Genomic DNA, 12,319 nt, shown 5'->3' on the forward strand with positions numbered 1-12,319 from the left:
AAGCTCGGCATAGGCGATCTCTGAATAGTCTAAATGAAAAACCCGCACTATGTCGGCTCTGAGGGCAGGTATGTAGTGCCAAAGAGATGCATCTCGACTCTCTGACTTTGGCCGCGTTCCTCCTACGCGCATAGCAAACTTGTCCACTTCAAAAGCAGTCAATTAACATGTCAATATAGAAGTTAGGAAGCATGAAATGATACAACTAAAAATCATTTGCTTTACAACTAAGAAGTTAGGACATACCTCAGTTGCATCGTCACTTGCAACTAGTTGCTCATTTGTTAAGTTTATGCTTCCTTGGTCTTGAGCATCGCCAGCAATCAAGGGCATGTGTGGTTCAAAGGCAGGTACGCTCTCATAGAATTGCACATCTTGCTTTATTTCAACGAGCGCTTTGGCCACTACATCTTCCAAGGAACTACTACCAATATCGTATGCAAGCGCTTTTGTGAGGTTGTCATCTTCAAAAGAGATTTTCACTTTCCCTTTGTCTTGACCCCCAGCATTCATGGCAATAATAGACAGTGCCTCATCCTCGCGAAACACGAGTGTATTTGCAATGTCATCCAGAAACAAAAATTCTTTCCTATCAATAATGATTGGATGCAAAGACATGACAACAAGGTCTGGGACCTCCTCAAGTACTTCATCACCCTCTAGAAGTAGGTCTGGAACCTCCTCGGGGACATTCTCTTGTAGAGCCACCAATGCAATTGAGGCCTCCCACTGTTCTGTAACATTCTCTTCCTCAGCATGGGCCTCTTGGACTTGCTCCATTAGCTTTGCTTTGCCCTTTTCTTTTTCCTTGCCACTTTCTTTCGCCACACCCTCTTGTAACAGAAGGACCAAAACCATATCCCAGCTCATGATGGAAGTGCCGATGTTGCCCATTTGTAGATCCAAGAGCAAGTCTTCCTCCTCATTCTTGTAGTCCTTTCTGTGAGGGATTTTAAAAACCTTGATAGGAGGAATCTAAAATTCTTGTCTTCCCTGATGAGGTCAACCGGAACCCATAGGCCCTCATCACCCTCAAACATGATGGAGAACGTGCTGATGTGCTGATCCATATACTCAATGACATTTGTAAAAGCATCCGCGTGTAGATGTATTGTTGCACGCACATCAATTGCTCCCTCAAACATAGGGACGATCTCGTCAACCCTATGAAGTAGCTCAAGCTTTCCTAGCTATGCAATAAGTGCGTCAAGTAGAGGTGCCATGACTATGAGTGATTGCAAGAAAGAGAGAGTGTGTGATACAGAAAGGTGTGCAAAATTGAGAGCAAGTGTTAGGAGAGAACGGTAATTGTCAACTATTACTCCACATTTGATGGTGTCTCCATTGTGTTGAACAACTTTTTTATCCCATGCAGGTGATAAGAAACAAGTGAGAAATCCATAAAGTTGGGGTGCGATGTGTGTCACTTGTACGGAACAGGTACACAAAGAGGCGTACAGGTGTGAAGCAGGTTATGGTTGCTTTGTGAGATCCATATGTGCACTTCATAGCATTTTGCACCTTGCTTTCGATCTGCAAACAAGCCATGGCCACTGAAGCATTGTTTGGAATTGGCCATTCAATAGATGTGAGAGTTGGTGTAGGTTCTGGAACTAATTTTCCAGTACCATTTGCTATCGTGGGAACCACATATGTCTCCTCATAGAAGAATATGTTTCCAGCAAGAAGTTGTGCAGTTGGACACCCTCCAAAGATTAAACTACCAAGCTCCACATGGTATGCTTCAAAGGTTCCTGAAATTGTCTCCATAGGCTCCCACTCACCAAAGTTTGAGGGAAAAATATCTACGTAGAGGAACCCAAGAACAATCAAAGCAGTGCTCAGTATACCATTATTAGCACATAATTGATTTAAAAACAAGAATATAAAGTGGTGAATAATGACTTACAATTTGCAGGAAATCGTTGACGTTGGTCATGGTCTGCTAGTGTCAGCTCTGTTGCCTTGTAAACATGTTGGACCTTGGCTAGCTTTTTTCCATTACAATCTTGTTTGAGCTCCAATATCCGCCCTTTCTAATGGTGACTTTGTATATCAACATATCTCTTTGACACCTTGTGGGTTCCTCTTGTACTAGGCTGCATCGTAATCCAATTCCACTTCTCGTACTGTTTGATGTTCCAGTGCCCATCCTCATCTTGACCACTGCTACAAGAGAGAGATTGAATACTGATTGGAGGCCTTCGAGCTTTAGAAGAAGACATCAGATGTATATATTAGGGAGATTATAAACCTTGATGGCAAAGGGAAAATAGAATGGTGAGGAAAAAACTTAGACTAGGGAGATGTACATAAGAGAAGGAGTTGTAGAGCAAGTTCCAAGGGCTTGGCTGTGCTATTACTGCACTTTGAAAGAGGATATTAGAGGGGGTGAGAGGAGACAATGAGTAAGATTATGAGAGCCAAAGCATTTTCAACTCAAGCTTCCATAGCTTGGCTCTGCTGTTACACTCTGTAAAAAGAGGTTTGGACAAGGTAGAAGGATGAAGTAAGGAAATGTAAGTGAGGATCAAACTTCCATAGCTTCTAAGAGGAGGTTGCAGATCAAGCTTCCATAGCTATAGATCTAGGTTTGTGAGTGAAGAGAGAGGTAGATCAAGAGGTAGATAGCTAAAAGAAGTAGTCTAGAGAGTGAAAAACGCCCTGCTATGAGAAAGGGGGAAGAGAGAGTGTTTTGGAGAGAAGATGGGAGAGAGGGATAGTGGAAAGTGAAGGGGAATGTGCATTGAATGCAAGATAATGATGGGAGCTCATTTTTGGGCCTCTATCACTTTAGAGACCTTACTTAATGATGGTTGCAGCCAATGATTTTATATTCACGTGATCACAAATTTTTTTTTGTTAATAACATGTGTTAACATGTTATTAACATGTTAACATGTTAACATGTTCTCAAAAAGGCCGGTGGGAAGCTCCCTGATAACTAGATAAAATCTCGCCGGGCTTTTACAATACCCGGTGGTCCCGCCGGGCTTTTGCAATACCCGCCGGGTCCCGGCGGCGGGGTAGTCATCTAGCCCGACGGGCTACAATTTTCTATATATATGGGCCCGGGGGGCCCTTTGGGAGTTCATTTTGCTGATAGTATACACAGGTAATGAGACTTCTGTTTGTGTGTGTGTGTGTGTGGGTGTGTGTTCGTGCGGGCAACCGCCCATTGTCGCAATGCACGGCATGATGTGGGTGGTCCGCCACACGAGGGGTGTGTGTGTGGGTATGTTTGATCCATGCGATACTTGGTTGCTAACGCGGCATAAGTATTTCATGGATCAAAGATTACATCGTATTATCTTTACGTTTTATTTCATAATATCGTAACTCGAAAAAATGAATATCTCTCTCTCTCTTCCTGCCCCCCTCTCTCTCTCTCATGATACACTTCACAACTTTCTCTCTCTCTCTCTCTCTCTCTCTCTCTCTCTCTCTCTCTCTCATGATACACTTCACAACACGATAGATGTGTAAATGGATTTCTTTTTTTTTTCTCTTAAAATATACATAATTCTTAATAATTTCTTTTTTCTCCCTCTATTTACTTAAAAATTAAAACAGTACATTATTTTCCTCTTTAGGAACTCACAAAAATATTGAAAATGTCATCTAATGTTTCTTCTCTCTATTTGTCACAACTCTCTCTCTTCCTCTCCTCTCTCTCTCTCTCATGATACACTTCACAATTCTCTCTCTCTCTCTCTCTCTCTCATGATACACTTCACAACTCTCTCTCTATCACGATAGGTGTGTAGATGAGGACTGCTTTAGGAATACAAAACATTATTTTCCTCTCTTTAGGAACTTACAAAACTATTAAAAATGTCATCTAATGTCCCCTCTCTCTCTATCTGTCACACCTCTCTCTCTTCCTCCCCCCCTCTCTCTCTCTCATAATACACTTCACAACTCTCTCTCTCTCTCTCTCTCTCTCTCTCTCTGTCACGATAGGTGTGTAGATGAGGAGTGCAACATGTATACACTTGATAAGTAATAATGCACTTGTTGTGGTTATCTCAGGTTCGATAATGTATTTCATGATGTTGAGTTCAATAATATTGTTTGATATTCTGTTTTTGTTTCATCATTGATAAGTAATGATACACTTGTTGCTGTTCTCTCACATTTGATAATGTATTGGATGATGTTGATTTCAGTAAAATTATTTGATATTCCGTTTTTGTTTGAATATTGATAAGTAATGATACACTTGTTGCTGTTCTCTCACGTTTGCTTGATGTTGATTTCAGTAATGTTGTTTAATATTCTGTTTTTGTTGTGTTTAGTGATATTTGCTAGATTTATGAAGATGACCAACATGCTTTCCCCTGAAGAGCGTAAAATCGTTCTACGAGAAATTCGCATTGAATCAGTCTCATCACAGTGTCACAATGTGCACATGACGCCGTCAAAAAGATCAATGAGTCTGAGATACTCATGCGAGATCTAATAGAGCAGATATGGAAAAATGCACAGCGTCGACTTCAAAGCAGAGGCAACGCTGAGTTGCTTGATAGACAAAAGATAGCAGATTTCAACCATCAACATATAACCCGAACCATTTTGGGGAGCATGCGTGTAGCATGCAATGATCTTAGAGATGTTGCCCCGCCTGAAGCTAATATGCATCGTCTACAGTTATGGGACACTGTATGGAGCGAGCAAAGAGCCAAGAGCAAGCGCATGAAGGCGCTGGATGCAGAGTCACTCCCCAAAAGAGTGCGCATTGCCCATGACATCGCTGCAACGTCCAGCCAGGCAGATGCGAGTCGGACACGTGCCATTAATCGTATAATCTACAATTCTATGTGCACACACCTCATTGGCATCCCGCACGAGGCTCTGCTCGAAGGGCGAATAATAGGCTCTAGTGTTTTTGGCACAGTAAAAGAGTATACAATTAAAGGTATATCATTTTTGCCGGAGCACATTACTTTTTGCGGAAAGCACTACAAAGGAGAAGGCAGCGCCAAGTTCGAGAGCTTCCAGGTAGAGCAAGGCATGCAGGTTCTACACCCATCAATTGTCAGGTGTATTACCTTCACAAAAGAATCTCCTTGGATCACTATTTTCCCATACTATAATGGCAGCTCGCTTGGTGATACTCTTCTGAAGGTCCCCTTCAGTTTCAGTGAGTTCACCAGAGCAATTTTCCGTTTGGATCGAGGATGGAGACAACCCCTGTCCGATAATATTCCTTTAAGTCATCTAGAACTTTCTAAAATAAAACAAATAGTAATAACCATGCCACATATTATGCATGCCCTGGTGGAAGGCCTAGCGGCAGTACATTTGGCAGGAACTGTACATACCGACCTACATCCATTCAATGTAGTGTTGGATTTTACAAAAGAGCTGAAGCCACGCGTAGGTATTATCGATTGGGGGTTACTGCTGAGAGCGCCCAAAAAATGGGTGTCTCTCAATTTTGTATTTGAAGCAGATAAGAACCCTGAGAAGGTGGCACAGGCGGTCTCCTACGTAGACAGAGAGCGAAATAAACGGCCATGGATAGCCCTGAAACTTTATGATCCATTTTTGGCAGATGCACACTCCTGCATATCTGATGTTTTTGCTTCAGGGTATTTATTACAAACTTTATATGACTTTTGGCAGAAAGTACAAGAGTTGTGGATTGAAAATAGTTCCTATGAGAAAGTTACCATGGATACTATTATTTATAGAGTCAAAAATTGGATGTGCCTGCCTAATCCCGACGAGCGAAAATCTATTTTGCAAGTAGTGGAATTTTTTAGATCACTAAATACTGACCCAACGAGGGCACAACGTCTTCTTGTAGAGCTATCGGTGTCATTCACCCCAATTTTGTAATGATACAGTATCAGGAGATTAAGTTTCAAGAATGGCACTTTGTTTCTCTCTTCAAAATTTGATGTGTGTCCATTGTTTGAAATATTATCTCATTGAGTCTGCAATATCTCTCTCCTCTTGTGGTGTTTAAGTTTATGTTTTCTCCTCAAAATTTGATGTGCGAGCATTGTTTGAAGTATTTTTTGAGTCAAGTGGATATTTCTCATTGAGTCTTTGCAATACATATCTCCTCTCATGGTGTTAAACTTTAAGTTTTTGAGGGTAATGGTCAATTTATCTTACGCTGATCTTTACAGTTCATTAAAATCCTAAAGTCATTTACGTTCATGCAGATATGGCAGAAGCGCAAGAAAACGAGCATCAAGAGTTAGCCAAGAAGGCATATGAGCGAATGAAGGCCCTTGCACATGGCCTGACAGCCCGCGAAGCTATGAGAATAGCATGCAGGTTGTCGAAATGGACAAATCCTACTTATGCCCAATGGAAAGACATAAACAAACGTGTAACCACAGAGATGATAAAGGAAATATGGCCATGTCCAGATGGCGAGATTAAGAAGGGAAGATGGAAGGTTTCGCGTTGCACTCACAATGATATCAAAATTAATGTCGAGCGCATTTTCTTGGAGGTGTACGGTCGTCCTCTCCATAATGCCGACGCTCCACTCTATTTTGCTAAGATGCTATATGCACAATTTATCCTAGAAACTCCAGTGGACTTCGCCTCCAGAGAGGCCACTGTCAACACCCACGACATACATGAAGAGACAGTGACATTCACAAGGGAGGAACTTGCTCTCATGGTGGAGGGCGTTGGATTGGAGTTAAACAAGGTCAAAGAAAGCTTAGGGGCACAACTAGCAGAGAAGGAGAAAGAAGCTGAGCGATTATCTCAAGCGTCAACTCCTCCAGCACCGTAGGGGTGGGGGGGCTGGGAGCGTCACGGCACCGTGGGGGCGGGGGGGCTACGGGGCATCACGGCACAGCACCGGGGACTGTGGGGGCGTCACGGCACGGCGTCGCGAGAGGGGGGGCGGGGCGTCACGGCACGGCACGGCCCCGGGGGGGCTGCGGGGGCGTCACGGCACGGCGTCACGAGAGGGGGGGCGGGGCGTCCCGGCACGGCACGGCCCCGGGGGGGCTGCGGGGGCGTCACGGCACGGCCTCGGGGGGGGCTGCGGGGCGTCATGGCACGGCGCCGGGGGGGGGGGGGGGGGGGTTGCGGGGGCGTCACGGCACGGCACCCGGGGGGGCTGGGGGGGCATCACGGCACCGCGCCGGGGGGGGCTGGGGGGCGTCACGGCACGGTGCCGGGGGGGGCTACGGGGGCGTCACGGCACGGCGCCGGGGGGGTGCGGGGGCGTCACGGCACGGCACGGGGGGGGGCTGCGGGGCATCACGGCACCGCACCCGGGGGGGCTGGCTTTCTTTTAAGAACAATCTATAGCCATTACAAGTATGATTAGCATACAATTTTGTTTTGGGATCTATGGTCTAGGGTTTAGTAATTATGGTTAATGGATAAGGCTTTAGGGATAAAGGTTTTTGGGTTTTAGTTTTAGGATTTGTGGCTTAGGTTTTAGAATTTGGAGTTTTCTAATGAAAGCATTAGGAAAAATATGGACTAAAAAAGAGGCCCTATAAGGGCTCTCCCTCTCTTCCAGTAATCACGGAAAATTACAAAAAGAACTATAAAATAGTAGCTCTCTCTCTTCTTTTAGGATCTGAAAGATTGCATTTTGGCTATATTATAATAGATTCACCTTTTTTTTAATTCTGACAATATCTTTGTCTAAGATTAGGACCAGATTTTGAAGATAACAAAAAGTGTTTTTTTATTTAAACTTAAAAATTGCAGCTTGTTGATGTGACTCTCTTGATTGAACTCCTACTTTTTTCCTTTTAAACTCCATCAAATTTGATGGATTTAAGCTCTTTTTACATTTCAATTAAGAAATTTCATATATCTACATGTAGACTTCATATTTTTTTAATTATTTTTTATCCACGCCTAGATTAGGGGCCTAAAGAGCATGTCTGCACATTTTTTCCAATTTTTATTGAGTTTACAAGTATTTTTTTTACTTTGAGACTTAGTCTATATGTTTTTAATTAACCATTATGTTTTTAAGGTTCTTTTTTGTAGGGCCATGAGGGATTAGGGTATTGTTTTGAGTTTCCCTCCTTTGCAAAGGAGAAATTTAAATCTCTCTATAAGGCCTTCAAATTGTGTAGCTTGTCTCTATTTTTTTGAACATCTATTCCTTTCCCTCCATTCCCACATTTATGGCAGTGATCTCAAGCATGAGACTTATTAGAAAATATGATGTAGAGATCAAGATTGATGATGAAGGGTGTGTTGATTTTTTTGTGCCATTTGATTGGAACCAAAAACTCATCTTTGCCTTCATTAAGCTTTCTGTTCATGGGTATACATTGTGTTCAAAAAAGGAGAAAAAAACTATGGAGGTTTGTTCTTTTTTATGTTTTGATATCTTCTTATGGTTTTCTAATATAGCTTTCTTTTCAATTAATGTTTAATGTAATGGTACAATATTTAAGTTGCAGCACAGTGCATACCTCTCAATAGAAAGCTTAATGAAGGAAAAGCTGAGTTTCAAGGTGAGATAGTACTATGGTCTCTTGCCTCCTATGATCCGCCTCTCACTCATGCATATTTCTCATGGTTTTGTTTGTTCTAAGATAGAGCCATGAACTTCCTATCACTCTTATGCCTTTGAATTTTCTTCTTTGATTGTTTATTTTATGTCTAACATTCTAGCACTCATGAAATGATCCCATCCACTCGAGCATCCATCACACTTCTTATGCCAATCCTCAAAGATATCCTTGGCAAACTACACTTGAAGATGTTAATGCATTCTTGTAAGCACACATGACCCATTTTTATTTTTTTCTCTTTTTCTATTCCATACAACTATTTCAAGGGTGTCTTTCCAAAATGCTTTCATGCTTGCTTATAACAACATAGGAAATACGTGGTGAGCTTTTTCTTAATATGGTCATGAGTTGATAGAGATTCTAGTATTTGCGACACCTTACTTGATATGTATGTCAAATGTGACTCAGTAATTGTAGAAGCACATTAAGTGTTCTGAAAGCATCTATCTTGGCATGTCACAAAGACCCACTCTATATCCACACACAGATGCTAATCTCTCATGCTCTCTTTCAGCTAAAGTTGTATACTCTACTATCATTAATATACAAAACCATATTCTCTCTTCTAAAAATCATAGTTGTTTCACTATTATATTTTCTTTAAATTAATGTATTGACAATTAAAGTATGGTACTTTCACCTTGTTGAATGTGTGCGTGCAAGTTGTATACTCTTATATCATTAATATACAAAACCATATTCTCTATTAGAAAAAATGATAGTGGTTTCACTATTATACTTTCTTTAAATTAATGTATTGACAATTAAAGTATGGCACTTTCACCTTGTTTAATGTGTGCGTGTAAGCACAGGTGTGTGTGGAGAGAGAGAGAGACTAATGGGTTGCTCCATTTACATTACATGCATTGGCAATTATGTAACTTAATATAGAAACCTTCCATTGTTACACAAATTGTATCAGCCGTGCCGTGCGTGTATGTACTTCGGATCGGGCAAGGTCTAGAGACGTCGTTGCAAGATGACGGTTGAGAAATGAACGTTGCACAGAGAGAGAGAGAGAGAGAGAGAGAGAGAGAGAGAGAGAGAAAAGAAGTTGAACTGCTGCTAAAGGCTTCTGTAGTGCTAAATGGAGCATGCTTGCTAGTTGAAGGAATGAAAAGGAAAACTTGGTTGGGGAGAGGAAGACTGTGCGGTTAGAAGAGAATAAGTGGAGAAAGGATCAGACATTTGCGCCATAAATAAGTCGGTACTCTCCTTGGCAAGGTTCATCTGTACTGCAGTTTGCGAGTGCAGAAGTTGAGCACTACTATAACCACCAACCGTGTTGCAGGAATCAGCAGTCCATTGCTCTCCGGGAGCTGTATATTGATCTTCCAGGGACGTTTGGTTTTGTAAACTGTTCAGGTGGTAGCGTTGTGCATCAAAACACTGAGGCATTCGTATAGTAGCTTGGGCATTAGGGTAGTAGTAATGAAGGCTAGAATCTGCTGAAGCCTCCGACACACCCTGAGACATGATGCAATTCGATATGAGAGGCACAGTCGGAGTAATGCCAGAAACCGCACACCCATTGATTGAGTGACAGGTAGCCGTATAGAAATCATGCCCGTAGACTAATTGATCGTGAGAAACCACACGAAAATGGCTTTCTGTGTCCATTCCCATGCTCCGCAATCGCTTCATCAAGTGTGAGCGCCAGTAATTCTTGACCTCGTTGTCTGTTCTTCCGGGGAGTTGAGCGGCTATCGTAGACCACCTGTTCATCATCAGAATACGCAACAAAGTAAGCGGTAAATTCGAACTCAGGAACAATAATGAAGCCATCAAATCAATTATAATCTAAGGTGCAAATCATCAATATATTAACGGCCGGAAAGAAAAACACTTGTTTCCTAGGAGGGCTTGCAACCGAACGATGGCTTGCTCTTCTTCGGCGGAAAAATTGCCTCGTTTGATACCCGGCTGAAGATAGTTCTTCCATCTCAACCTGCAACTCTTGCCACATCGTTGAAGCCCTACTCCATACACATAACCCAAGCACATATACAAACCACAGTATGTTCAGCTATAAATTTCGGCGATCATGATACAGGGCTTGACAGAATACTGTTATAACGTTACCAGCAAGCTTAGGCAAAGTTCGCCAACTACCATGGCCATGGTTGGCTTGTATGAAGGCCAAGAGCGTTTTGTCCTCTTCGGGCGTCCACGCACCTTGTTTGATGTCGCGATGCTCACAACACATCGGAGCACGGCCCATTTTTCTTCTTCTGTCAGTGCACGATTGAGTGGCACAACCCTGCCCCTAACGTTTATAAGTAAGTTCCAACCGACCAATAGAGTAGGTATACCATATGATTGATAGGCAACTCAGGATTTCTTTACTTTCAAAGAACAAGGGGAAGAAAATAAGCATGTATGATGATAAGTAGATTTAGTTTCTAGCATAACGGTTACGATCATGAATGACCCAGTTATGTTTTCGCCTTTCTCTCTATCTCAGGCCAGTTTTTAGACCATGTAGCATTATTTTGAAGAGGAAATCCATTTACCCAAAAAAATATCTTTTTCATGCCACGTGTGCTTTGTCATATAGTGGTCAAGTGGCTTCTTTATAAATGTGTATCACCTAACATTTATAAGTAAGTTTTAACTAAGCTCAACCAAGTATATGAGTAGGTGAACAATTAATGGGAAACTAAATATTTCTTTTGCCTCCAAAGAAAGAAAAAACATGATCATAAATGACCCATTTATGCATTCCCATTTATGCCTTACTTAGCCTGTCCATCTCCACACTAAATGGATGTGACCAAATAATGCTTATAGAATCCACACACAACATCAAGATGTCACCCTCTTTGATTTCTTTAGTGTTAAAAAAGATAGCCCTTTCTTCTAGTTATATGTACAAGAATGTCTTCAATCATGAGTGTAGATTGTGGATAATATTGTTTGATTATTTATCTCACATAAAGATTAGGTCTAGGATTTCTTTTGCCTACCACACATATAAGTTCTAGATTACGTTGAGGTCCATCTCTTACTTGCTAGAGTCTAGTAAGGCATGAGCCAAAGTGACTCTCATCATGCGCAAAGGACAATATCTATAGGTCTATGGAAGTATTTCGTATCTTGTGAATTCTACACATAGGGGGGTTCACCTAGAAATATGTAAGAAAACATGTAAGTTCAAAATGGGCACTTGGTTTTTATGGCATTATAGAAAATATTTCAAGAGTTTTTTTTATTTTAAAAAGAATGGGAAAAAAAACTAATTTGATCTCGAAAGGACTAGCTTTTCTCCAATTATTGCATCTGAGGAAGTTATGTAAGCTACCAATTGAGAGTCACCTTTAATAATAACAAGAAAGATTCGAAACTACTCTCTTTGATCCATGAATAGGTTGAGTCTCTAATGGTCAACACATCTAGGTGAGATGACAACTAGTTCAACGGCTGGATTTGGCCTCATGGATCCTCTTTCTAGTCCCAAAATCTGTTAATCCATATTTGAGAATTAATTAATGAAGTGAAGGTTGATGACTATCTTAATGTGAGGCTCATGCTTGTGAAGGTTTATGCTCATGATGCTCATACCTCAAGAGCCATGCTAAGGAGACTAAGAGGCTGTTGAACCAACGTGAGAGAGAGAGAGAGACACATCATATGCATCCCCAAAGGTGTGTGGAATACACACAATAGATGAGTATATATAGAGGAGATCCTAGGGCTATATATATAGAGACATTCTATATATAGCCAACACCCCCGCTCAAAGAAGGGTCTCTAACTGTGGATGAAAAAACCCTTGGGGGCTCAAGGGAAAAACC

At 41.7% G+C, this 12,319-nt stretch overlaps 1 protein-coding gene across 1 annotated transcript; it reads right to left on the minus strand.

Moving 5' to 3' along the window:
* Positions 1–9,457: 9,457 nt before the first annotated feature.
* On the minus strand, positions 9,458–10,761 carry LOC147628253 (uncharacterized). Its single transcript, XM_086814124.1, has 3 exons — positions 10,608–10,761; positions 10,372–10,501; positions 9,458–10,242 (listed from the first exon to the last, which is right to left on the minus strand). Exons 1-3 carry the CDS (start codon positions 10,744–10,746, stop codon positions 9,627–9,629), a joined length of 885 nt encoding a protein of 294 aa, XP_086670250.1. The 5' UTR covers positions 10,747–10,761; the 3' UTR covers positions 9,458–9,626.
* Positions 10,762–12,319: the final 1,558 nt, after the last annotated feature.

The sequence above is a fragment of the Cibotium barometz genome, chromosome 19, assembly GCF_041138505.1.
Source record: "Cibotium barometz isolate CiBa-2024 chromosome 19, ASM4113850v1, whole genome shotgun sequence".
Lineage (NCBI taxonomy): Eukaryota > Viridiplantae > Streptophyta > Polypodiopsida > Cyatheales > Cibotiaceae > Cibotium > Cibotium barometz.

Coding starts and splice junctions, on each gene's coding strand:
- LOC147628253 (XM_086814124.1), bottom strand. CDS start 10,746: ATGGGCCGTGCTCCGATGTGTTGTGAGCATCGCGACATCAAACAAGGT. Junction 10,502..10,607: donor AACTTTGCCTAAGCTTGCTG/GTAACGTTATAA, acceptor TGTATGGAGTAG/GGCTTCAACGATGTGGCAAG. Junction 10,243..10,371: donor CAAGCCCTCCTAGGAAACAA/GTGTTTTTCTTT, acceptor GATGATGAACAG/GTGGTCTACGATAGCCGCTC.